Raw genomic sequence first — 27,527 nt, forward strand, 5'->3', positions numbered from 1 at the left:
TAATACCAAAGAATTTGTGTTTGCAATCATTTTCAGGAAGAAACGGAGTATTATCTGACAGAATTGTAGGGGTGTCAATACTTTTGGCCACAACTGTATATCTGCTTGACAAATTATTAGAGGAGTACTACGTTAAAAGCAAATTTCCTGTTGGAAAAAAGTTGAAAAAGCTACCCGAGTTTACAATATCAGTTCTTGTCCCAATGACTAAATTTCTGGCTTTGTTTCGCCAAAATAGACAGTTTTCTGTGATGTCACGTGACCAGTGATGGGTAAGGCTGACGGACTCATTTCAATAGCTGTGGCTATATCACTGGTCACATGCCAGAAACTTTCTCCCGTGCTGAAACAAAACTGGAAATGGAGCGGACCCAAGACCGGCGATGATGTCTCGAGAGTGAACAGCTTTTCTTAGTCCAGTAACTTTCACCTTATAATCATTTAAAGTTTTTTTTTTTGAGGGTATACAATCCCCTTTCAAATACTTTATTAAAGGGGGTTCCATGATTAGTGAAGGGGCCTATGGTTTTTTCCCCCAGAAATGGTGCCACTTTTGCTACAGCTACTAGCAAGGATTGGCGCTGCTCTTGGGAAAAAGAATTCATCCTCTTTTTCTAATTCTGCACAACTTCTTTGAGATACTTAGGTCAACCAAAAACTATTGTCCAAATGTTGACAGCTGACAAATATGTCTCACCCTGCTGATTAGCTCTTTGTATCGGACTTGTCACTGAAGGAGACAAACCATGCAGCATGCACACATCATGAATACAGGTCAAGCACAACTGGTTCTTCACTTTGTCTTCTATGTGTATATGACAGCAGAAGTCTGATTTCAGGAATTTGTACACGTCAGTTGTTTTTTGTTAGTCGGTCATGGAAGATTGCGAAAAGCTGTAATATTTATTAAAGTTTTGAATATGTAACGTGGTCTGCCACTAAATGACTTAATTGTATTTTTTTAGGGGTCAGCAGATGTCGGCGTTACCCCGCTTGTCCATACATCCAATGGCTTGGAAAGGTAGGCTCACACACTGACTCATGAAGGAAATGTTGGGTAATATGTATTACACTGTGCGATTCCCATTCTGACTACAAATAATATTATACAATCATTGCGTGCCACACTTAATATAAAACACAAGATGGGAGTTATGTAATGGGAAGCTCTTGGCATGTGATAAATGTGTGTGGTTCTGATATTATTGAACATGTAGTCACGTTATGGGAATGTAGGCAATTATGCTGAAATAACTGTTCCTAAAAGCAATGTGTTTTACGCAATTTTGTGTGTGTATACACAGTATATATTATATATACACACATATACACAGTGGGGAAAATAAGTATTTGATACATTGCCTATGTTACAAGTTTCCCACCTACAAAGAATGGACAGGTCTGTAATTTTTATCATAGGTACACTTCAATTGTGAGAGACAATCTAAACATAAATAAAACAGAAAATCACATTGTATGATTTTTAAATAATTAAATTGCACTTTATTGCATGAAATAAGTATTTGATCACCTACCAACCAGCAAGAATTCAGGCTCTCACAGACCTGTTAGTTTTTCTTTAAGAAGCCCTACTACTCTGCACTCATTACCTGTATTAATTGCATCTGTTTGAACTCATTAATTGTGTAAAAGACACCTGTCCACACACTGAATAGATCACACTCCAACCTCTCCACCATGGCCAAGATCAAAGAGCTGTCTAAGGACACCAGGGGCAGGGACAAAATTGTAGACCTGCACAAGGCAGGGATGGGCTACCGGACAATAGGCAAGCAGCTTGGTGAGAAGGCAACAGCTGTTGGCACAGTTATTAGAAAATGGAAGAAGCACAAGATGGCTGTCAATCTTTCTCGGTCTGGGGCTCCATGCAAGAACTAGTCTTGTGGAGTAAGGTTGATTCTGAGAAAGGTCAGGAATCAGCCCAGAACTACACAGGAGGGCCTGGTCAATGACCTGAAGAGAGCTGGGACCATGGTCTCAAACATTACGGTTATTAAAACACTGCGCCGTCGTGGATTAAAATCGTACAGGACATGCAAGGTTCCCCTGTTCACACCAGCACAAGTCCAGACCTGTTTGAAGTTCGCCAATGACCATGTGGATGATCAGGAGGAGGCATGGGAGATGGTCAGATGAGACCAAAATAAAATTTTTTGATATCAACTGCACTTGCCGTGTTTGGAGAACCTTGCGTGCCCTGCAGAATTTTAATCCTTGACGGTGTAGTGTGTTAATAACTGTAATGTTTCCCCAGTTATATATGTATGAATAACACTGTACATGATGTCCTTGACGTATGACCATGCACCTTCTGTAGGTTTTGCTGAGCTTTGAGAACAAAGGATTGGGCATATTGAAATCCAACTGCCTGATTGTTTTTTTTCCCCTGATACCTGTGTAATGAGCTTCTGCCAACCACTTAGTATGGATTTAATTGTTGGCCGGTCTTATTGAGATTGCTTCCTCAGGATACATTGGTCTATTGTGTACAACCACATCTAAAATGTGAGCGCCAGAGAGATCAGTAGATTATGTCTTGCTATAAATAATTGGTAAAAAATACAATAAATTATCATGACTTATTTTTGGGACTAAAACTTCTTTTGTGCCGTGTCTATGGGTCTGTCAGGAGGCAATAGCCATAAGAGGAATTTTCAGATTGCACCCCTGGATTGAGTGTTTTTGTGTGCTTGATAGAGTCCCCTGATACTTTGCAGATCCAGCCCAGCTGGGCTCCGCACTGTCCCAGCATGTGAATGTAATATTCACATCCATCTGGACAGAATGACAGCAAGGTTAATACAGAGTGCAGGCTCTGTTCTAATATCCTCCCCCGCACGCCTCGGCCTCTCTTTTATTGTAAGCAGAAGCTTCCTATTTCTTGCCTTAATTTCTGTAATTTTTCTAACTTTATTACTAATCTATAGAGTGAATAATTCTGCGGTACTAATATGTCAGCATTTTGTTGCTCATTGAAGTTAGCCGTGTGCTCGTGCATTGTCGATTTTTTTTTTTTTTCTTTTCCTGACATTTCTCTGTAGTCCTCCCTCCCTCCTTATACTTTTTCGGACCATTTTCCAAATTCCTTGGCCGCAGGATTTACGTAAACAAGTTTATTTTTAGGCCTGAGGTCTCGCTCTGATTAGACTGGCTCCCTACTTTCCCACCAGCTCAGCAGCAAAGGAGTCTGGGAATCTGGAAGGATTATGTATGGCTACATTTCTTATTAAGTTACTTCTCGTGGTATGCGGCAGGAAATGGCCATATCGTCTAAAGGATGGTCTGTCTAAACCTAAGGCTATGCGCACGTTAAGTATTTGCTTGCAGAAATTTCTGCAAGGTTTTTGCATCTCTTGGCAGCAATAAGGCACGTTTTGCAGCGTTTTTTGGTGTATTTCTACAGCGGATTTATATGCGTTTTTTTCACCAGAATGAAGGCTTTTTTGAGCTAAAGAAAGATATTTAAAAATATCTTTTGTGATATAATTACTTGGTTTAACACCTTCTTTTTCATGTGGCATCAGAGTAATGGGATTAGGGCTTGGTGTCAGCAGCTGTCCCTGACACCAAGCCCTAGGTTTAGTAATGAAAAGGTCTTACCCAGACACCCTCATTACTAAACCAGTAAGTAATGAGTTAAATGAACACACCTCCAGACACATTGTCACCAGCCTATGTATGAGTGTTAACAGAAGGAACCTAGATTGGAACAGCAACTCCCAGACTAAAAACATCAGCTCTCAGAAATGCGCCAATTCTGGCACTTGGCCTCGCTCTTCCCACTTGCCCTGGAGCAGTGGCAAGTGGGGTGATAGTTGAGGGGGTTGATGTCACCTTTGTATTGTCAGGTGACATCAAGCCCAGAGGTTAGTAATGGAGAGGCATCTATAAGACACCCCCATTACTAACCCCATAGTGATATTATAAAAGACACAAACCCAGAATAAAGTCCATTATTTAAAATAATGACACAGACTCCTTTATTGAATCTAAATTACTCACGTCATCGCCCAGTCCACTGAAGCCAATGTCTCCTGTAAATATATTAAAATAGTAAACAACAATATTACTCACCTGTCTGCAGAGAAGATTATAATCCATAATGTCCCACGATGATCCTGATCACTTTGAGAGCAGTCAGTGATGTGACTGCTCTGAAGGACAGCCGGCTACAAACTGACAAGAGAATGTAATCACTCCTGCAGTGTGTTCGCTGAGCTGCTTTGACAGAGTTCACTAGAGTTCATCAGCTGATGAGCCCCGGTGATCTCACTTATGGCACCACCGCTGCGTGAAAAAATTCTCACACAGCGATGGTGCCGTAAGTGAAATCAATGGAGCTCATCATCTGATGAACTTCTGTGACCTCTGTCACGGCAGCTCAGCACTATACACTGTGGGAGCGATGATGCTTCTGTCAGTGTGTAGCCGGCGGCCAGTTAGAGCAGTCACATCTCCTGTTGTGACTGTTCTACAAGTGAGATCACTATGGGACACACTGGATTATTGGTTATTATTTTTGATTGTTTATAGGGACAAGGGCATGGGGACTAGGTGTTAAGTGAGTATAATGTGTTTATTTTTATTTGAATATGTTTTTAATTATTTTACATTTTTTATTTTTTTAAGTTTTAAGCACAGGCTCCGGTTGACGAGACACTACTTCTCCTGTCAGCAGTAACTACTATCACTGTTATCAGTGACAGAAGGCGTCAGCTGATGGGAGTAGTAGTCTTTCATCAGCCGACAATGGGTGACCTGAGGTAAGCTTTTACCGCGATTCACAGCTGCGGGGTCGCAGTCACAGCTGCGGGGTCATGCTGACATATGACAGCGTGACCCTGCAGTTCTCTAACCGATGGTAACATCTACCCCAGGTAATGTTACTGCCGAGACGGTGTCTCCCACACTGTCACACAGATGACATCATGGGAAATGCCATAGGAAGTCCATAAAAACACAAGCAAAAACTCTGCAAATCCGCAAACATTTTTATACCTGCATTTTTGCTGCGGATTTGACTGACTCAATTAAAGTCAATGGGTGAAAAATGCTAAAAATCCGCACAAGGAATTGACATGCTGCAGGAAAAAATGCACTGCAAATGCTCAAGGAAAATTACTAATCATGTGCACTGAAAAGATGGTAATACATTGCAAGCTTTCGAGACTACTCAGGTCTCTTCATCAGGCTAGACTAATACAAAATCTGAAGTCACATATTTATGCACAATACAGCCTAGAAAAAATGCAATAGATAAGACAAGTGACGTGAAGCAGAACTATCAATATGGGAGAGGGAGAAACATAAATATAAACATTGGACCAGTTCATAGATAAGGAGTCTGGATGTTTTATGGTCCTCTGATTGGGGTCTAGTTCTGTGTTGCCCCGCAAGGTTTTAAAAGGAAATTCCTTAATTGATGTAAAAAGACATAAACCAACTACTGAGGACTCTCAATCCTGAATATTTTTCTATCTACTGGCTAACACGGTACAAAGATATACATCTTTCCTAATCATGTGCACAACACTTCAGGAGATATATTGAGTTAGCTGGCACAAGGATTCCCTAGCGTTTTTGGCCCATTCCTGTGCGGAAAAAAATGTAGCGAAAACGCTCCAAAAATGGAGTGTGCACATAGCCTTGAAGGACAATTACCTGAAAAGCTTAAAGCGAATCTGTCAGCAGAATTGTGCTGAGTAACCTACACACTGTGTCAGGTCGGCGTCGTTATACTGACTACAATGATATCTGGGTTGAAAAAATACTTCTTGTGGTTGTTGTTTAATATTTGTTTGCAGTTAATGGTTAATGAGATTCTCGCGCTTTGAGGCGGGGCTTTATGTGGTGCTCTGCTTACATAATTATCTGTTTGGAATTATGACAGGTCACTTGTCCTTCAGTGTCCTGCCTCCTTTTTTAAATATTGGAATTAATATTGTGGTCTTTGATAAAAAAAAATGTGGCTCCAGCAAAATGGTTGTCATGCTTGGCAGGCTATGAGCACTGCACTGTGGCTAATGCTCATAGCAGATTAGCATTTTTGCTACATACAGCAGGGCTGAAGCGATCGGATGATCACGATTTCTAGTCTCCCATGGAGACCATAGAAGCATGTGAAAAGTTTGGTGTCTGCAAACTCATAATGACCTGGAAAATCATAATGGCAGGTCAGTTTTAGCATTTAGTGAACATGGTAAAAAAAATTGTGGAATTGCACTTTAGTTGCAATTTCACCGCACTTTGAATTTGTTCCCATTTTACAGTATACAATATTATAAAGTCAATGGTGTCATTCAAAAGTACAACTCTTCCCGCAAAAAACAAGCCCTCATACGACCTTATTGGCCAAAAAATAAAAAGTTATGGCTCTGGGAAGACAGGGTACAAAAAACGGAAACGCAAAAACTGAAAACCCCAAGGTCGTGAAGGGGTTAAACAACAACCACAAGACAGATTTCTTCAACCCAGGTATCATTTTAATCAGTCTAACAGCACCAACCTGACAATGCTGCCTGTAGTTTACTTAGCAAAATCCTGATGTAGGTTCGCTTTAAGATGAATTCATTTCAGCAAGTTGCTTTTACTGAATGTTTTTGCCGAGTTATCTGACCTGTGAATATTCTGGGAATCTGTCCCAACACTTAGCAGCTGTGACTTCCTGAATGGATCTTGTCTTTATTAGGTATTTTCCACATGTTAGTATGTATTTCCCATTGCCAATGTAATGACAACTTTTCCCAGTAGTGTACACAGATCCTCACCATTCACATAAGTCCTTACAGGCAGCTAATAGAGTATTAGAACAAGATGCATACAAGTCCTTCTTTTCATAGAGAAACTGTGGGGCCTTGCATGCCCAAATGGCGAACACATCCCTGATGCTCCCATTAATCTTATGTAACACTGAAGCTGTGACCTTCACATCACTTACGCTTAGTGCACTACTGTCAGACATATACTGTATATTCATTTGTTATGATAGAGTAGCAACTCCCTCTGGATAATTAATAAAGCTAAAATATGGAACTTACCCTGCCGATTCCTGTACAGACTAGAGATCCTGACCCCGCAGTCCCTAGTTGTTCCTGTGTGAGTAAAGATAGCCCTAGCCATAAACTAAAAGATGGCAACTCAAACTTATGCTACCTGAAAGGCTGTCTAGTGTTTCACATTCCACCTAAAGAGGGCAAAGCAGAGTGTGAATTACCTACAAAAGGGAAAGTGTGCTGAAAAAGGAAAGATCTGAGAGTGAGTAAAATAAATGATGAAATACAAAATAAAGTGTGAAGTACGTACTACTAGATAATATGTACCCTATTTACTAAAAATAGAAAAAAGATATGTTCAGTGCACAGAACAGAAACAGCAAAGAAATAAACCCTAGCTGGAATATCACTGACTGGCTTTAAAATACAGCAGAATGGCTCAACACCCAAAAGAGACTATCACAAGCAGGAGTTGTCAGCAGGAGGAAAAAATATAAAGCCGCACCTGAAAGGTGATAGGGCAGACAAATGAAACCACCTGTGTAATGCTAAACAGACTGCAGCCAGACTAACAGCACATAAACACCCAGAGAAAAGGTGTATCTGCTGTGGGTCGGTGGACAGAGAAGGCGACCACAAAACACAGGTTCCCGGGTTCAAACCCAGGAGCATGACATCATCGTGTATACATCTTAGCAGATGCTGTGACATCCATCTACCATGAGGCCTCACTTTAAAACACAATGGCCCTGATTCAACAAAGTGTTTACCCCAAAAATCTGGGCTAAAACACTTTGATAAATCACAAAATGTTTGCACAACTTGAGGTTGTGCAAAAATGTTGTGACTTTTGGCAGTTTCACTCCAGTTTTCCATAGCTCTGCCAAAATGGGAGAGAATGTGGCAGAGCACCACAGCTCATTTAATTCTTGGAGAGCTGTGGCAATACCTAAGTACGGAAATCTTACTTCGGTTCCTGACTTGAATACAATTTATGGTGAGGAGCACGGAGGCCCACACCACTTCCAGCAGGGCCGGTTTTAGGCAAAGTGGGGCCCTAGGCAAAGTTTAAAATGGGGCCCCAAATCCTAACATATTGCACATCACACAGAAGCATTTCGGTTGTAGTTACATACGCTGAGTTCAGGCCGCCAAATGAGTGTGAGCAACAATATTGAAATAGTTTAACACTTGTTTCCCGGCCTCTTTCCACCATCTGAGAAAGAATCATGGGGACAGAATGATCACTAATAGATCAATCTGTCCCCATATAGTATCATGTTATCAGCAGCACATCTACAGTTTACACCCCATAGCCCTCCATATAATATAATGTGCCCCATAATCCTCCATATAGTGTAATACACTCCTCAGTCCTCCATATAGTATAATAAACTCCCCATAGTCCTCCATATAGTATAATACACTCCTCATAGCCCTCAATATATTAAAATACACTCAGTCTTCCATATACTATAATACACTACTCAGTCCTCCATATAATATATTCCTCATAGTCCTCCATATAGTAAAATACACTGCTCAGTCCTCCATATAGCATAATACACTCCTCATAGTGCACCATATAGTATAATACACCTCCAGTCATCCATGTAGTACAATTCACTTCCCATAGTATAATGCACTCCATAGTTCTTCATATAGTATAATGTATTCCCCATAGTCCTCAATACAGTATAATGCAGCCCACATATAGTATAATGCAGCCACCCCATAGAGCATAATGCAGCCACCCCACAGAGTATAATGCAGCCCCGCCATACAATATAATGTAACCCCCATAGAATATAATGCAGCCCCCTCATATAGTATAATGCAGCCACCCATAGAATATAATGCAGCCCCTTATATAGTATAATGTAGCCCCTCCATAGAATACAATGTAGCCTTCCTCATACAGTATAATGCAGCCCCAATAGAAAATAATGTAGCCCCCTCATACAGTATAATGAAGCCCCCCCATAAAATATAATGTATATAGCACAGCCACAAAGTATATAACACAGCTGCATAGTATATAGCGCAGCCCACATAGTATATAACACAGCCCAAATAGTATATAGCACAACCCCACATGGTATATATAGCACAGCCCCACATGGTATATAGCACAGCACCACATGTATACAGCACAGCACCATGGTATATAGCACAGCCCACATGGTATACAGCACAGCACCACGGTATATAGCACAGCCCCCATGATATACAGCACAGCACCATGGTATATTGCACAGCCCACATGGTATACTAAACAGCACGACATGGTATATAGCACAGCACCCCATGGTATACAGCACAGCCCCACATGGTATATATAGCACAGCCCCACATGGTATACAGCACAGCACCACATGGTATATAGCACAGCACCACATGGTATATAGCACAGCCCCACATGGTATATAGCACAGCACCACCTGGCATACAGCACAGCCCCACATGGTATACAGCACAGCACCACATGGTATACAGCACAGCACCATGGTATAGAGCACAGCCCACATAGTATACAGCACAGCACCATGGTATATAGCACAGCCCACATGGTATACAGAACAGCCCCACATGGTATACAGCACAGCACCACATGGTATATAGCACAGCACCACATGGTATATAGCACAGCACCAGTGTGAACTCTCTTAATCCGACTTTTGAGGCAAGGCTCCCTCTGGTGGATACAGTTGGTAGTGGATCTGGTCAACATGATGTTAACCCAACAGCTGCAGAAGATAATTGGAGGAGTGGGGGTAGTGACTGGGACTACATAAGCAAGCAGACTTCTCTCAGTGGCTGCCGGTGATACTCCTTTCTTTGCTTATTGAGGATTTCTGTCTCCTGCCTGATCCTGCATTTTTCAGCTAAGTGTCATTTGCTAAACCCTTTGCATCTGATTTTTCCTTGCTGTCAGGGGTCAGCTTGCTCCCCCAGGGGCTGCTGGCTCCTGCCCTGTATTTTTGTATCTTGTGTTTGTTTGCTCAGTCGCCTGCTGTATTAGCCTGTTGCTAGCCGCCAATTCACACCTGAGTGCTGATATAGTGGGGGCGAGGTTTGTGCAAACCTCAGTATTTTTGTACATCAGTCGTGTTGGAATAGTTAGGTTTTTTGCGTGATTGCAGACAGTGCCTTATCTATCCTGTCCTATCTAGTCAGTGTGGGCCCCATCATTTGCTCAGTCTATTTTCTGTCTGTGTTTGTGCTTCATCTTGTCTCACCGACAATATATGTTTGGGGGCTAAAACCAGACAGGCCTAAATACATCTGCACTCACCTGGGTGCAGCTGACCCAAGTAAAATGGCAACTGCACAGGTGCAATAACACCAAATGAAATAGCCAGCCTACAATCAGGGATTGGCCATGTGGTACACCAGTGCAGAAAAATAATCCGCATGTGGCAGTGTTCACACAGGGAATGCAGAGCTTCTGGTTCACAGCCTCTTGGTAACACCATAACGGCCATAATACGGAAGCTGGCAAACTGTGTCAAAGTTCCTTACACTTGCCAGTCCTACTCTAACATGAAAACCTCAGAAAGAGGAAAAGATCCTCCAAAAAAATCAAGATAAAACCAGACAGGCCTAAATACATCTGGTGAGTGCAGATGTATTTAGAGTAGGACTGGCAAGTGTAAGGAACTTTGACGCAGTTTGCCAGCTACCATATTATGGCCATAATATCAACCAATATCTTACATATATTGATATGTTTTTGTGCACTGTATATATTTTTTCAGGGTGCAGTTGGGCCCAAATGGTTCTGCTTACTGTGGCCTCTGTTCACACGGGATGCATTCTAGTTAGCACTGGACAGCCCCCCTATATGGTGTTACTAAGAGGCTGTGAACCAGAAGCTCTGCATTCCCTGTGTGAACACTGCCACATGCGGATTATTTTTCTGCACTGGTGTACCACATGGCCAATCCCTGATTGTAGGCTGGCTATTTCATTTGGTGGTATTGCACCTGTGCAGTTGCCATTTTACTTGGGTCCGCTGCACCCTGGTGAGTGCAGATGTATTTAGGCCTGTCTGGTTTTATCTTGATTTTTTTGGAGGATTTTTTCCTCTTTCTGAGGTTTTCATTTGTTTAGGGGCTGTCTATTCCTTTGGGGATCTGCTCCGGGGCAGTTTAAATTTCACCTTTCTGTCTTTAGGCTTAGTTAGTCCTCCAGCTGTGACGAAGCATCTAGGGCAACGTAGGAACGCTCCACGGCTACTGCTAGTTGTGTTGTTAAGATCATGGGTCTGCAATCCACTGAGCGACCAACCTCTCTGGTGTTCTGGTGGCATAGCCTATTGCGCTCTCCTCCTCGGTGACCCATTCATAACAAGCACCATTCTATATAGCACAGCCCACATGGTATACAGCACAGCCCCACATGGTATACAGCACAGCCCCACATGGTATACAGCACAGCCCCACATGGTATACAGCGCAGCACCATGGTATATAGCACAGCCCACATGGTATACAGTACAGCACCATGGTATATAGCACAGCCCACATAGTATACAGAACAGCCCCACATGGTATATAGCACAGCCCCACATAGTTTTTACCACAGCCCCACATGGTATATAGCACAGCACCACATGGTATATAGCACAGCACCATTGTATATAGCACTATAGCACAGCCCTACATGGTATACAGCATAGCACCATTGTATATAGCACAGTCCACATGGTATACAGCACAGCACTATGGTAAATAGCACAGCCCACATGGTATATAGAATAGCCCCACATGGTATACAGCCCCACATGGTATACAGCACAGCACCATGGTATATAGCACAGCACCACATGGTACATAGCACAGCCCGCATCTCTTCCACCCAGAGAGTGGTCCCACAGTCCAGTAATGTTACATTAAAAAAAAACACACACTCCTCACCTCTCCTCGTGTCTGCGCTGTTCCTGGCTCCTGTCTCAGCGGCTGCTCTGCAGGCACACAGTGAGTGCGCGATGACATCATTGCGGACCCGCAGTGTCGGAGGCAGAGCGGGAATGATGGGAGAGGGAGCGTCAACTGATCATTGCTTTGAACTATACCTGTTATGAATGAGTCACCATAGGAGGCAACAGCAGAAATACAAGCTAAGTCCAGAAAACCAGAGAAGTTGGCAACTATCAGATTGCAGACCCCTGAACCTATCAACACAACTAGCAGTAGCCGTGGGGGGTTCCTACGATGCCCTACACCCCTCGATCACAGCCGGAGAATTACATAGGCCTAAAGAAAGAAAGGGGAAATCTAAACTGCCCCAGAGCAGACCCCAAAGCAATAGGTAGCCCCCAACATATAATGACGGTGAAGCAAGATGAAAAAACTAACACAGACAGAAAGATAGACTGAGCAAAGACGGGGCCCAAAACTACCTAGATAGGAAAGGACAGGAAGGCTGCTGTCTGCAATCTGCCAAAACCCTATCAAAGACATAAGCCACCAAGCTGATATGAAAAAGGCCCTGAAGCAGCTAGGCTTCAAAAACTATATCAGCACTCAGGTATTTTCAGAAGACAGAGCTAAATGAATTCAGCACACCCCAGCAGGGAATGGCAGAAATCCAGAAAAACAAAGCAAAACAAAGTCAAAGCACCAAAGCAAAAGGCCGAGCAGCAAACTTAGCTTTAGAGGAGCAGGAATTCAGACTGGTCTCCAAGGATCCCACAGAGAAATCACCCGCAGGGCACAAGGGCGTCGGCAGCCTTATATCCAGTCAGTAACTCCACTCAGCCAGTCATCATCATCAGCCTCAGATGTTTGATAATCAGGCTCACTACCTTTCTTTACCAGAAGAGGGAGTTCCTCGGGCCTCAGTAATGAAGGGGAAAATGAACTCACAACAGTACCTCCCCCTTGAGGAAGGGTCACCGAACCCTCAACTACGCCATCAGGGTGAGACCGATGAAAGGCACGCACCAATCTTTTGGCATGAATATCAGAGGTAGAGACCCAGGAATTATCCTCCTGACCATAACCCTTCCACTTAACCAAATACTGGAATCTCCGTCTAGCCAGATGGGAATCCAGTACTTTCTCTACCTCATATTCCATGTTACCTTCAACCAATACAGGGTCTGGAGGTGCCACCCCCGGAACAACAGGTTCAACAAACCTCTTCAACAAAGATTTATGGAACACATTATGGATTTTAAATGTGACAGGAAGAGCCAAACGAAAAGAGACCGGATTAATAATCTCCACAATCTTGTAAGGTCCAATAAATCTAGGCTTAAACTTAGGAGAAGCCACCTTCATAGCAATATTTTTTGATGATAACCACACCATATCACCAACCTTAAACTGGGGACCAATGGTCCTATGTCGGTTGGAAAACCGCTGGGCCTTTTCCTGGGAGAGAGATAACTTATCCACCACTTGGTCCCAGATCTGGTGCATTCTCTCCACCACAGTGTCAACATCTGGGCAGGCAGAGGGCTCCACCTGCCATGAAGAAAATCGAGGATGAAACCCAAAGTTACAAAAAAAAGGTGACATTAAAGTGGCAGAACTAGCTCTATTATTTAAAGCAAATTCGGCCAAGGGCAAAAATGAAACCCAATCATCCTGATCAGCAGAAATAAAACATCTCAAATACGACTCCAAGGTCTGGTTTGTTCTCTCTGTCTGCCCATTGGTCTGAGGGTGAAAAGCAGAGGAGAAGGACAACTGAATTCCCAGCCTGAAACAGAAAGTTCTCCAAAATCTAAACACAAACTGGACTCCTCTGTCAGATACAATGTTCTCAGGAATCCCGTGCAAACGAACCACCTGTTGTAAAAACAGGGGCACCAACTCAGAGGAAGACGGCAACTTAGGGAGTGGTACAAGATGAACCATCTTAGAGAACCTATTACAAATCACCCAAATAACAGTCATCCTCTGAGAGACAGGCATATCAGAGATGAAATCCATTGAAATATGGGTCCATGGCCTCTTGGGGACAGGCAAAGGCATCAACAACCCACTAGAGCGAGAACACGATTTAGACCGGGAGCACGTCCCACAGGACTGCACAAAATTCCTGACATCACGAGACAAGGAGGGCCACCAAAAAAACCGACTCACCAGATCTCTAGTACCAAAAATACCTGAATGACCAGCCAAAGCAGAGCAATGAACTTCAGACATCACTCTCTTCTTCCACTGGTCAGGAACATACAACTTTCCACTGGGACAACGCTCAGGTTTGTCCTCCTGGAACTCTTCCAGAGCACGTCTCAAATCGGGCGAGATGGCAGAAAGAACTACCCTTTCGCCTAAGATGGTAGCAAGCTTGGTCACCACAGGAGAATCAGCAAAGAAGCTCCTAGAGAGGGCATCTGCCTTGACATTCTTTGTTCCAGGAAGAAAAGAAACCACAAAATCAAAACGTGTAAAAAACAAGGCCCACCTAGCCTGTCTAGGGTTCAAGCGCTTAGCCGACTCTAGGTAAATCAAATTCTTGTGATCAGTGAGGACCATGACTTGATGCTTAGCTCCCTCCAACCAATGTGTCCACTCCTCAAATGCCCATTTCATGGCCAACAGTTCCCTATTCCCCACATCATAGTTACGTTCAGATGGAGAGAACTTTCGGGAAAAGAAAGCACAGGGATTCATTTTAGATGTTACAGGATCCTTTTGGGACAAAACAGCTCCTGCACCAATCTCAGAAGCATCCACCTCTACCTGGAATGGAAGTGAGACATCAGGTTGCCGCAAAACCGGGGCGGAGGTGAATCTTCGCTTCAGCTCCTGAAAGGAGGAAACAGCCTCCGGAGGCCAATTTAACACATCAGCACCCTTTTTAGTCAAATCAGTCAATGGCTTGGCAATACTAGAAAATTTTGCTATAAATTTCCGATAAAAATTAGCAAAACCCAAAAACTTCTGGAGGGCCTTCAAAGAAGTGGGCTGAACCCAATCGTGAATGGCCTGTACCTTGGCCGGGTCCATTTCAATAGTTGACGGGGACAAAATAAATCCCAAAAAAGAAATCCTCTGTACTCCAAAAAGGCATTTAGATCCTTTGACATACAGGGAATTCTCCCTCAAGATCCGGAACACAGTCCGAATATGTTCCACATGAGAATCCCAATCCTTGGAGAAGATCAAAATATCATCCAGATAGATAATCAAAAATTTATCGACAAAATCTCAGAAAATATCGTTCATGAAGCACTGGAAGACAGAAGGGGCATTAGTGAGCCCAAAAGGCATCACCAGGTACTCAAAATGTCCCTCCGGAGTATTAAACGTCGTCTTCCATTCATCCCCATGCTTAATGCGAATAAGATTATACGCCCCCCTGAGGTCAAGCTTGGTAAACCAGCAAGCACCTTTAACTCTGGAGAATAGATCAGAAATCAGGGGTAACGGATACTGATATTTAACAGTAATTTTGTTGAGGGCACGATAATCAATACAAGGTCTTAATGATCCATCCTTTTTGGCTACAAAAAAAAAACCGGCACCTAAGGGTGACGAGGATGGTCTAATATGACCCTTCTCCAACGCCTCCTTAATATAGGATCGCATAGCCTCGTGCTCGGGTACAGATAAATTGAAGAGCCGACCCTTGGGAAATTTACACCCCGGGCTCAGTTCAATTGCACAGTCATAACTCCTATGAGGAGGCAGAGACGCAGACTCATTCTCACTAAATACATCATAAAAGTCCGCCAAATAATCAGGAACATCATGCGACTGAGGAGAGGTGGAAAACCCCGGAGCCTCACTAAAGGCACACCGACAACCCCAACTCACCACAGACACAGATTTCCAATCCAAAACTGGATTATGAATCTGTAACCAGGGAAACCCCAGAACAATAGTATCATGCAGATTATGCAACACCAAAAATCTGCAATTTTCTTGATGGTCTGGGGCGACCTGCATTACCACCTGGGTCCAAAACTGGGGTTTATTTTTAGCCAAAGGAATAGCATCAATCCCCCTCAAAGGGATAGGCATCTGCAGAGGTGTCATCGGAAATCCACAACGTTTAGCAAAATCCAAGTCCATTAGGTTTAGGGCTGCTCCCGAATCCACAAAAGCCTTGGCGGAAAATGTGGACAGGGAGCAGATCAGAGTAATAGCCAGAAGAAACTTAGGTTGAACACCCCCAACAGAAAACGTGTGTGCAAAGCATTTCTCTCATTTAGGACAGACAGAAATAATATGCGAGGCATCTCCACAGAAAAAACACAACTTATTACGCCTTCTGAACTCCTGACGCTGCTCTCTGGAAAAAACTCTATCACATTGCATAGGTTCAGACATTTGTTCAGTTCAACAGGTGGCAACACCTCTCGTGCAGCTTTGCGTTCGCGCAAACGCCGATCAACCTGAATGGCTAATGACATAGAATCGTCAAGACCAGAGGGAACAGGAAATCCCACCATAGTATCTTTTACGGCTTCTGTCAACCCCTTCCGAAAGAGAGCAGCCAAGGCATTATCATTCCAGGTAGTAAGTACTGCCCACTTTCGGAATTTTTGACAGTACAATTCTGCAGAATCACGACCCTGGCTCAATGCCAGCAGGGTCTTTTCAGCCTGATCAATGGTATTAGGTTCGTCATACAACAACCCCAAAGCTTGAAAGAATGCGTTCACATTAGTCAGAATAGGATCATCTGGTTTCAAAGAAAACACCCAATCCTGGGGATCGCCACTCAGCAAAGAGATGAAAATTTTAACCTGCTGCACGGAGCTCCCTGACGAGTTAGGCTTCAAGGCAAAAAATAATTTACAATTATTTTTGAAATTCAAAAATTTAGACCGATCCCCAAAAAATACATCAGGTGTAGGAATCTTTGGTTCAGCAGCATGTGAATGAGCAAGGTAGGCGGAAATTCCCCGCACTTCCGCAGCGAGCTGCTCCACACGATCAGACAATTGCTTTATCTCCATTGAGAGAAAAAAAAAAAAAATTCCCCCTACGGCCTCAGAGATATAGAGGAAAAAATATACACACTTCTTTTTTTTTTTTTACAAACTTTCCTGCTATTGAGTACCCTAGGATCCGCGGTATGGCGGGTGATTCTGTTATGAATGAGTCACCGTAGGAGGCAAAAGCAGAAATACAAGCTAAGTCCAGAAAACCAGAGAAGTTGGCAACTATCAGATTGCAGACCCCTGAACCTATCAACACAACTAGCAGTAGCCGTGGGGGGTTCCTACGATGCCCTAGACCCCTCGATCACAGCCAGAGAATTACATAGGCCTAAAGAAAGAAAGGGGAAATCTAAACTGCCCCAGAGCAGACCCCAAAGCAATAGGCAGCCCCCAACATATAATGACGGTGAAGCAAGATGAAAAAACTAACATAGACGGAAAGATAGACTGAGCAAAGACGGGGCCCAAAACTACCTAGATAGGAAAGGACAGGAAGGCTGCTGTCTGCAATCTGTCAAAACCCTATCAAAGACATAAGCCAACAAGCTGATATGAAAAAGGCCCTGAAGCAGCTAGGCTTCAAAAACTAAATCAGCACTCAGGTATTTTCAGAAGACAGAGCTAAATGAATTCAGCACACCCCAGCAGGGAATGGCAGAAATCCAGAAAAACAAAGCAAAACAAAGTCAAAGCACCAAAGCAAAAGGCCGAGCAGCAAACTTAGCTTTAGAGGAGCAGGAATTCAGACTGGTCTCCAAGGATCCCACAGAGAAATCACCCGCAGGGCAGAAGGGCATCGGCAGCCTTATATCCAGTCAGTAACTCCACTCAGCCAGTCATCATCATCAGCCTCAGATGTTTGATAATCAGGCTCACTACCTTTCTTTACCAGAAGAGGGAGTTCCTCGGGCCTCAGTAATGAAGGGGAAAATGAACTCACAACATGTACCATATAGTTCAAAGCGGCGGGGGGAGTCAGTGCTGGCGGCAGGCAGGCCCTCCTGCTTCACGGTCCCCATAGCAGCTGTGTGATGTGCCTGCTTCACGGGCCCCATACAGCTGTGTGATGTGCCGCTAGCTGGGGGCCCTTGGGGGAGGGGGGCCCTGCTTTTCAGATGCGCCTTGTTCATTAAGAGGGGTGTGTATCTTAATGAAGAAGGAGTGTCTGACTCCTACATACCCCCTCCTCAAGAGCGGTGTTGTTCACGCCAGTCTTGATGATCGGAGCCATATTTTGCAGTGGCCCTTTGTACAGGAGAGCATAATCTGCTGCACTTTCCTATACGGTTGATTAAACTGTATCTGGATGCAAACCAATCAGAAGGAGGCCAAAAGGACAATCTTTTTTTTTTTTTACCTCAGACTAATAATTGGAGGCTTAGCAGATTGTCATCAATGACAGACATGACTGGCTGCTCAGTCCAAAAGCTAATTTATAGCTGTTATCCAACACCTTAAAAATCATACATAAAGAAGGAAATAATACTCTTTTCTTTCTTCCTCTAGAGTGGTCATATACCATACTACTAGCATCATCTACCAACTTTCAATGATAAGAAAGCAGCAGTAAACCAGTACTTTAACCTTTCCTAGTCCTTCACATTGGGCCACACAGACATTTTGCTCCTAGTGAACCCCTTTAGTGTTTTCATACATGGTAACCCTTTCCTGGCCACCACAGTGCTCATACAGTAGGAAGCTCCCAGAGCACACTTCCCCACAAACAGTATGATGCCCCCACATTAACCAACACAGACTGTATATTGTCCCCACAGTACAAGTTCCCCCACACACACACAACTATACACAGCTCTGCAACATCAACACATACAGCTCTGTCAAATCAAAAATACACATACCTTCCATGTGTCCGGCTCCTCTTCACCACTGCTCTCTTCATATGACCTGAGACTGTCTCCTGACTTGAAGGTCTTAGCAGGGCCTTCAGTCTTTGCATAGACTGAACGGTGGAGGAAGGACCTGTCTGCTCCTTGCGCCACTGTTATATTCTGGTGAATCTGTGACCTAAGGACATCGATACAGCTGAATTCAGGACCTACCCCCAAACCTCTTCAATGTCTGGATTCGGGAAGGTTAGGAAGTTTTACCACTGAGGCCACTGATGGTTACTAAAATGAGCTGACTCAGCTGATAACCCACCCATGACTATGGCCAGCTTTAGAGCAGCGATGGGGCGATGTGTGCCTACAGTAGTCAGAGGAGGTCATTTTGTTCCTCAGGCTGCCAATGTAATCAGATTGTTAGAAATATGTGTTTACCCCATTACAGATGGAAGGACATTGCTGCAGGACATCAAACATGTATTTATATTTAATTTTAGCTATATTTATACCATCTGATTTCTGCCAGCAGAAGTCCAGGGAAATGCCAGCAGTTTACAATCTGTTGGCCGCATGTCTTATATCACTTTGCTCTTACAGTAGTTCTTTTTTTCCTTTACTCTTCTATACATAGACTTTTATGTCGTCGATCTGCTCTCGTGGAGGTGCATTGACTGGTTAATAATTGGCAGGTCTAAACGCACCATTATTGTACTCGCTCATCCACATCACAATCCCGTCTTGCGCTCCCACTTCTCTATTTTTACCTTTTGTCTCCCTTCCTCCAGTTTTTCTGACTCAGCACCATCATTACACAAATCATTCTCTCTTTCCCAGTGATTCAGCCTCCCGTCCTCCTCCTCTTCCTCCTCCTTCACACATTCAGTCTGCATTGCTGCCCCATCTCATTTGCCCTTCATCTGACTGTCTGGGTGCAGGCATTGGCCCAGGCCCACAGATTATGTGGTTTCCCTCACTTCCTTCAGGTGGTTAAATTAAACACGGCATATTGGCGTGGCGAAGCATTCCTTTCTGCTGGGCTTGCAACATCCCATGGCACTTTTAGAGGCATGAGACTTGCTTAACCAACTTTCCTGATATTTCTCCAGGGCCTCGCGCTTCTGATTTTTTCTTACTCTTTAAAGATGCTCTATCATGGTGATTTCCTACATTTTTATTATGAATGAAAAGTAGCAATGTACTAGTTAATCCCCATAGATCCATAGAATACGATTAGTCCCCAATCCCCACAATTTTAAGCGTGTCCTGAAAACGCATTTATTCAGACTGGCCTACCGCCTCAACACATTAACCTAATCTATCCCTGTGTGGCAGAGCCAAAAGTTTTACCATAACCAGGTACCCCGCATCATTCTCCCACATACTTTATGCATCCATTAGCCCTCTGTGTCCGTACTGTCACACACTTAACATTATGGCTGGTCCATACAATCAGGGTAACTGTTACCACCCACCTTTCGTGTCTACCTCTTTCCTCATAGACTGTAAGCTTGCGAGCAGGGCCCTCTTTCCTCTTGGTATTTGTTATAATCTACTGTATGTGATTATTGTTATGCTGTAATGTCTATTGTCTGTACAAATCCCCTCTGAAATGTAAAGTGCTGCGGAATATGTCGGCGCTATAAAAATAAAATTTATTATTATTATTATAGAAGGCGAGAGTCACACAAGTGTACAAAACATTAATTGGAAAAAGATCTACATCAAGGCAAGATTTCCTAAAAAGGCCTACGGTATATTGTTCTCCTAAACAGGATCTGTCAACTCTCCTGACTGTTGATATGAGCCAAAATTGGGATAATGCCCCCATAGGGTAATAGAGTTAGAGCAGGGGGAACAAAAGGGTGGGATTGTGCTCACCTTTATGGGTTGTGTCGGGCAAAACTCCCCCAAAAGCGTGTAAGTATCAGCTGCTGCTTCTCACTGTACACAAGGAAGGTCCTCGGCAAAAGATTGGGAAACGTATAGTAATGTCCACAGATGAATTGCTGGATACAAAGGAATAATCGCATGTGCTTTTCGGAGCTGTAGAAGCTCCTTTTTCAAGACAAAACTTCAAGCCAATGCCTATATTGTTCTCCTAAAGAGGATCGCTCAATTCTCTTGACTGTAGTATCTTCTCGTAGAACTCTGCGCTGTACCTTTCCTTTTTTAATCCTCCTGGTAATATATGAAGAAATTGACAATTGGGATTTCACATTACCCTTGTTATAACGCTAAAAGGGCTTGTCAGGGCAAAAAACTGTGCCAGGGGATGGGATATAGAAAATAGCAAATAGTGGGAGTACTGCCCACTTACAGTGGAGTAAATATCACCATTCTCACCCAATGTATGTACAGGGGACGATATTTGTAAAAAAATAAACAATAAACTTTGTGCTATTTGCAGAGACAGGAAGCGGTGGTGTCACTGTTCCAACCACCGCTGGACCGCTGCAGCCTGTGATTGGCTGCAGAATCCAGGTGTCTCATCAGACTTTTAATGAGGACACGGCTGGTGGGACCAGTAACATCGATGATTACTGTCTCTGCACAGAAAATATGTGATGGACCCTGGTCAGTGCCGTTAGGTGAATATGACTGAGTTTGTTCATTTTTGTATATCTTAAGGGGGATAATTTTATTTTGCCCAGGCAACTCTTCTAAACTGTCATTGTGTGGAGGTACATGTCCCAAGAGGAATAGTAAAACCTTGTTATTAGTTAATTTATATATTTCCAGGTAGAGTAACAGAGGTACAGCACAATACGTTTGAGAAATAGACTTTACAATTGATATTGTATGGGAAGGACATATTTACTAAAGCACACATTTCCAGCTAGTGTAAAGGTGACTTTTATTTAAAAGGGATAACGCTCTGATGCCATTAATAACAGATCCTGGGTGATGGATCTATGGCGTGCAGTGACATCTTCACAAGTCCTTTCTTCCGTTATTTTGGGCTATAAATCACGACTGATGTGATATAGGAGAATATAAGGGTAGGTGGCCTAGAAGCCTCTTGCAGTATCCGCTATCATATGCTATGTAACATGTGTGGGTGCGTGGCTGGCAAGGAGATTTTATCCTGTCTCTGTTTATTTCAGGCCCTTACATGTCTCTGAGGAAAAAGACAGCCTGATAACACCGAGCAGCAAGGTTATATGCAAGGACGACCAGGATGTCATAGTGAAAGGTAAAGAAATATTCACTGGTGACTAGTGGTCAGCAACACAAATAGGATGGTGGGAGCTGGAAAAGTAATAGGAAGTGGTGGGAGGATTGGACAGTGACCATGGTCTAATGATATCAATGTACTAGTGTATAAAATGTTCAGACGGCTTCCATGTCTTGTAAGATCAATCCCACATAACCAATCAGCCTTCAAAGACAGGTTTTGATTTATGAGGGTGCCAGACTGAAGGCCAACCTTGCCAATATTGTCAGATTCGGACAATTATAGGCAAATGTACATGGTGGGGCCTTTGGTCAATCACAGCTCATCATCATATGATAGAAGTTATTTATTCATTGTACATATCACAAGCTCCTATCACTTTACAGAAAGAGTTAAGCCCCCTTTACATTTAGCGATGCACCAGCGATCCCGACCACGATACGACCCGGTCAGGATCGCTGGTGCATCGCTAAATGGTCGCTAGTGAGCTGCCACACAGGCAGATCTCACAGCGACGTAGCGACGCAGCAGCGGTCATTACTTACCTTTCAGACGCGGCGATCCTGACGTCCTCCCGCCCACGTCCACACATCGCTCGTCGGCGCCAGCAGGAAGCGCCCGACGAGAAATGGAGCTGCACAATCTCGCGCGATCAGCGACAGACCGCGGGGGAGCCGGTCGGAGGTAAGTATCACACATAGCGATATCGCTAGCAATATTGCTGCTGCGTCACAAAATCGGTGACGCTTTAGCGATATCGCTATGTGTAAAGCCCCCTTTAGCCATCTAATATGTATGGCCAGCCTATCTGCCTAATAATGCTTCGTCCAATTATTCAGCCAACAGCCATTTTGGCTGACAACCCATGCACAGCAGCGCTCGCTCACTCGGCAACTTATCTCAGGGATAAAAATGTGATTGGCAGTCCAAAATCGGACAAGTGAAATCAAGATCTACTTCAACCAACAGCACCTCCATTCATATTAGACCACCTTCTGAACCTATCGATGTTGGCAGGTTCAGTTTAATGAGTATGGGGACCTATAATCTAGTAGAAAACATTATGGGCTCGAGTCGTCATTTGTGGTTTTTGTGAAGTCACTTTTTTTATTGTGGGTTTTCGCTGATTTTTTTTTGCGCCAAGCTCATCAAAATGGTACACATGATTCATGTATTTTATACAAAGTTTAAAATGGTCTTTTTTACTCTCCATAACTGCTTTTGTCGTAAAAAAAAAATGTTGCATATAGAATCACTCCAGGGGGTGACTTGAATACATTTGAGACACATTTTGTAACTTTTTGAAAAGTCGCAAATAATGAATCAATCAAACATATCTGGAAACCCTAAACCCCACCTAAAAACCCACTTTAAAAAGGAGCAAATGGAAAGCTGGATTTACTGCAAACAAAAATTGTGAAAAACACCAAAAACTCGACAAACAGGCACAAATGCAATAATCATTTGCGCCCTATATTTTTGTCAGCAGTCCTTTTGATTCTGGTGTCTTGACTGACCTTTGATCTTAAACCAAATCTATTGCATGCCAAATGTCACACTGTGGTACGTCAAGGTGTGATATTGCCTCTTATCGTAACCTACGAGAGGGGACATGAAATCCTAAATGCTGATTTTTATGCATTTTTGAAAAGTCGCAGCAGATGACTCAAGCAAAAACATCTGGAAGCCCTGAAGGTCACAAATATCGACAAACATAACCAAAAAGAGGTGAAAAAGAGACCTCAAAATAGGTGCAAATGGAAAGATGAACATGGCAAAAACAAAAAAAGATAAAAAAAAAACAAAACTAGACAAAAAAGGCACAAAAGCAATTATTAAGCAGCCCCTAAATCTGTTCAACAGTTCTGACAGATAAGTGGTCAAAACATTAACTGACAGCTATTCTTGCCCACCCTCCCCCCACACCATCTCCCTTTTTGTCAGTAGCTTATTTACCCTGAGACAAAAAGTATTGACCATTGAAATTCAACATGACCAATCTGAAATTAAAGAGGTTGTCCACTACGCGGACAACCACATCACAATCAGCATGTTTATCCCCAGTTTAATAACAACACATATACTCACCTCTGGTGCCGGCGCTGTTCCAGCAGTGTCAGCACTCGCTGTCCCGGGGATTGTATGACATTGTTATGGCACACGATCCCTGCGGCCAATCAGCACTGGATTCACTCTCCCCACCTTCAGTCAAATCAGAGGTCAAGCGGAAGTAAGCGGCCAGCCGCAACTCTCACTTCCTCTTAATGTCTGATTCCTAAAGGGAGAGTGAAGCCAATTCTGATTGGCAGCAGGGATCGTGTGCCATAGCAATGTCATACAATCCTCGGGAGAGCGAGTGCTGACACTGCTGGAACAGCGCTGGCACCAGAGGTGATTATATGTGTTGTTATTTTACCAGGGAAACATGCTGATTGAGACGGGCCTGTCCCAAGTGCTGGACAACCCCTTATATATGTTGTGCAACATCTTCTTTCTTTGGGTAAAAACATGAATATTTCAATGTAAAGCGAAAAAGAAAGAAATATGCAGCACTCACCAATATAGCTGAAAAACTGTGCGTCATTATTTCACATGAATTCCATCAATAGATATGTGGAAATGCAGGACGCTAGAGGAATGCTAGGGGAGGGAGGTGCTGGACAACGGCCGTTTCGCGATTACTCGCTTCTACGGATCCAGGTTCCTGTTGTCTGCTCTTTATGCACGGCCATACGACTGCAATCATTTGCACCAAATTTTGCACATAGATTAATCAGTCACTTCGGAAGGCTTCAGTTCTCTAGGACCTTCCGTTCTCAACATATTTGCAAAAAAAAATGGAAAACGAAAACAAATATTAATTGAAACGTTGATATGTTGGCTCCATATCAGTAACAAGTGAAAATTTAACCACACACACAAACAACAAACCGTTAAAGAAAGTAGACCCATGAGAAGAAAGGTAATTCTACTAGTAAAATAAAAAAGCCTGTTATGATTCCTACATTGTCATTTATAGAACGTGTCTTTATTTTACTGTATTGAATTGGAAGGATTTTATTGGTTCTTAGCTCCAGTGTTTTGTCATCTCATCTGCCATTATGTTTGCTCTATACGCATTCAGGGGACCTAGAGAGAAATCAATAGATGGACGCCTGTCCATTGTGAAGTTAGCAGGAGAATCTTCGTTTCCACCAAATTAAATTCAGTTTTCCTCTCTCCTGTGCCTCAGGGTGGCTGCAGCGTGAGGTGTGTGGTGAAGCCAGACGGCCCTGGTCCAGGCTGAAGAAATACTGGTTTGTCCTGACTCCAGATTCCCTAGATTGTTACAATAGCAATGAGAAACCTAACAAACGCTTGGGAAGCTTGGTGCTCACCAGCTTGTGTTCTGTCATGTGGCCATCAAAACAAACTTACAAGGAGACAGGTGAGCAATAGCAGCCGTCATATCAGAGCTGTCAGTGTATGACATCCTATTCTTCATCTACCTTTTGATTTTTGCAGCATAATAGGCCACCCATAACTTGAATGAGGCCTTACTGCACTTCTGTACACTTCCAGTTTCATACAGAGGCATATGGAGGCTTTTGTGCCATGTGCTAGCCGATTCCATATTATTTTAGTATTTTTTCCTTGAAGCTTTGGTTCTGATGGAGAATTTCTCCATATGATGTAATCACATCGGACTTGCCTAGCCAGGTCTCACTAAATTATAACTATCTTACAACTAAGCTGTCTATACAAATTGGAAAGATGCTCACCGAATCCACCATTCATTCTTGGTGACACATTCCAACTATCTAACGTGTATGGTGTTCCCAACATTTGTACTCAGAGAATATAACAACAAATGGCAGCAGATTATTATTATTATTGTATTGAAAGGAGGGTAATCTTTATTTATATAGCACCAACATATTCCTCAGCGCTATAGATCTGCTCAGCAGTTATGGTCAAGAAATCCATTGGGACAGGAGGCCTTCAAGTCTTTTGGATCTACTGGTTTACCTTTTTTTTAACCCTGGGTAAAGTCGTAATCAAATAATTGATAGACATCTTGTTCCAAAAGGAGGTTTTACATCTTTGATGGGTATTAAGTATATAATCCACTAATGTTCTACTTGTCCCCAGGGTACTGGAATGTAACTGTGTATGGAAGGAAGCACTGTTACCGCTTGTACACAGAACATCTCAATGAAGCCGTGCATTGGGTTTGCGCCATCCAGAAAGTGATTGACAGTAAAGACCCATTGGAGACTCCCACACAGCTGCTCATAAAAGACATTGAAGTGAGTAGACCAGACCGACTGTAGGCTTCAAGCTATCTTGTGCACATAACAACAAATACACGTTCACGAAGAGCTGTAGAGGCAACAGTCTGAGACCGAGCAAATGTTATAGATGGTTCCAATTAGACTATTCTAATATTCTTTATTCTATTTCTTAAAAATAATAATACACATATTGGCAATTCCAAAATGTGTAAAAACTCCCACTGTGCTTCTAGCTGAACAGACTCACTCTCTCTTGCTATACTTCTCTGCATAATTAAGTATACCAACTTTGAATAATATTATTTTAATCAATATTGCACATAACGCAAGAACAATTTCCAAAATTTTCACAACACTGAGTTTCATAGAACATTTTTTTTAACCCACAACATGAAAGTAAGGTTAATATCACTTTAATTACAAAGTGTTCAGCTTTACTGAAATCAATTGATGCAAAAGTTAATTCATCCCATTTAGTACACTCATTTAGTATTTTGTATGACCTCCATGATTTGTAAGTACTGCAAAAAGTTCTCTAGGCATGGCATGAACAAGTTGGCGACATATTTATCTCTTTCCATTCTTCAAGAACATCTTTTTTTTAGAGTTTGGAAGCTGGAATGATGCACAATTTGTCAAAGTATTAGATGTAGTAGTTTTTAATATAGCCTCCTGCACTACACTAGAAATTTTCTCTATAGTCACCAACTGGAGTAAGATGTCACGATCCATTTTTGATTCGTGGCAACTCTGGTTCCACTATGATTTAAACGTGACTTTTTTCTTTTCAGGTCGGCAGGGGTTAATGTCAGTTTCCCCTGTTGGCAGCGTGCTGCAGTTGCAGAGTTGCTAGGTCAGCTGATGTGGGTGGAATGGTTACCTGATGCATCAGCTGACTGTTGGTGATAGAGTTTCTCTGGAGACCAGCTGATGAGTGAGGAGCTTTCAGGTGTCTGTGTGTGTCAGGTGTTTGGAGTCCTGTTTCTGTGTCTTCTGCGGTGTGGAGCTTGGCAGTGGAGTCTGGAAGCTAAGTGTTGTGTTTTTACCTTGTCTGTCTCATGTTTGTCACTGTCCCCTGTGTTGTACCATCTGCAGTGGTGAGGCTTGTGCCCTTGCCGGCCAGTGCATTAGCCAGGGCAGTGTGAGGTGACAGCGAGGGATGAGGTTCGTGATGGTGGCAGGGGGAAGGACCCACTTAGGGCATTAGGGGAGTGCAGGGGCAGGCTCAGGTTGGAGCTCAGGAGGTGTCCATACCTCATTTCCCTATCAGTAGGGCCTTCCTCTTCCCAACTTCATCCCGTTGTTTGTGTG

General features: G+C 43.1%; 1 protein-coding gene across 2 annotated transcripts in view; it reads left to right on the top strand.

The window, feature by feature from the left end:
• PLEKHH3 (pleckstrin homology, MyTH4 and FERM domain containing H3) overlaps positions 1-27,527 on the top strand; it is a 113,487-nt gene that overhangs the window by 44,069 nt on the left and 41,891 nt on the right. For both annotated transcript variants that reach the window (XM_073572313.1, XM_073572314.1), the window contains exons 2-5: positions 966-1,021; positions 21,872-21,960; positions 25,175-25,369; positions 26,074-26,231. In XM_073572313.1, coding sequence (XP_073428414.1) covers positions 966-1,021; positions 21,872-21,960; positions 25,175-25,369; positions 26,074-26,231 — 498 coding nt within the window. The remainder of the gene's footprint in view (positions 1-965; positions 1,022-21,871; positions 21,961-25,174; positions 25,370-26,073; positions 26,232-27,527) is intronic.

Source organism: Dendrobates tinctorius, unplaced genomic scaffold (assembly GCF_039654945.1).
Source record: "Dendrobates tinctorius isolate UK_male_01 unplaced genomic scaffold, ASM3965494v1 ptg000032l, whole genome shotgun sequence".
Taxonomy (NCBI): Eukaryota; Metazoa; Chordata; class Amphibia; order Anura; family Dendrobatidae; genus Dendrobates; species Dendrobates tinctorius.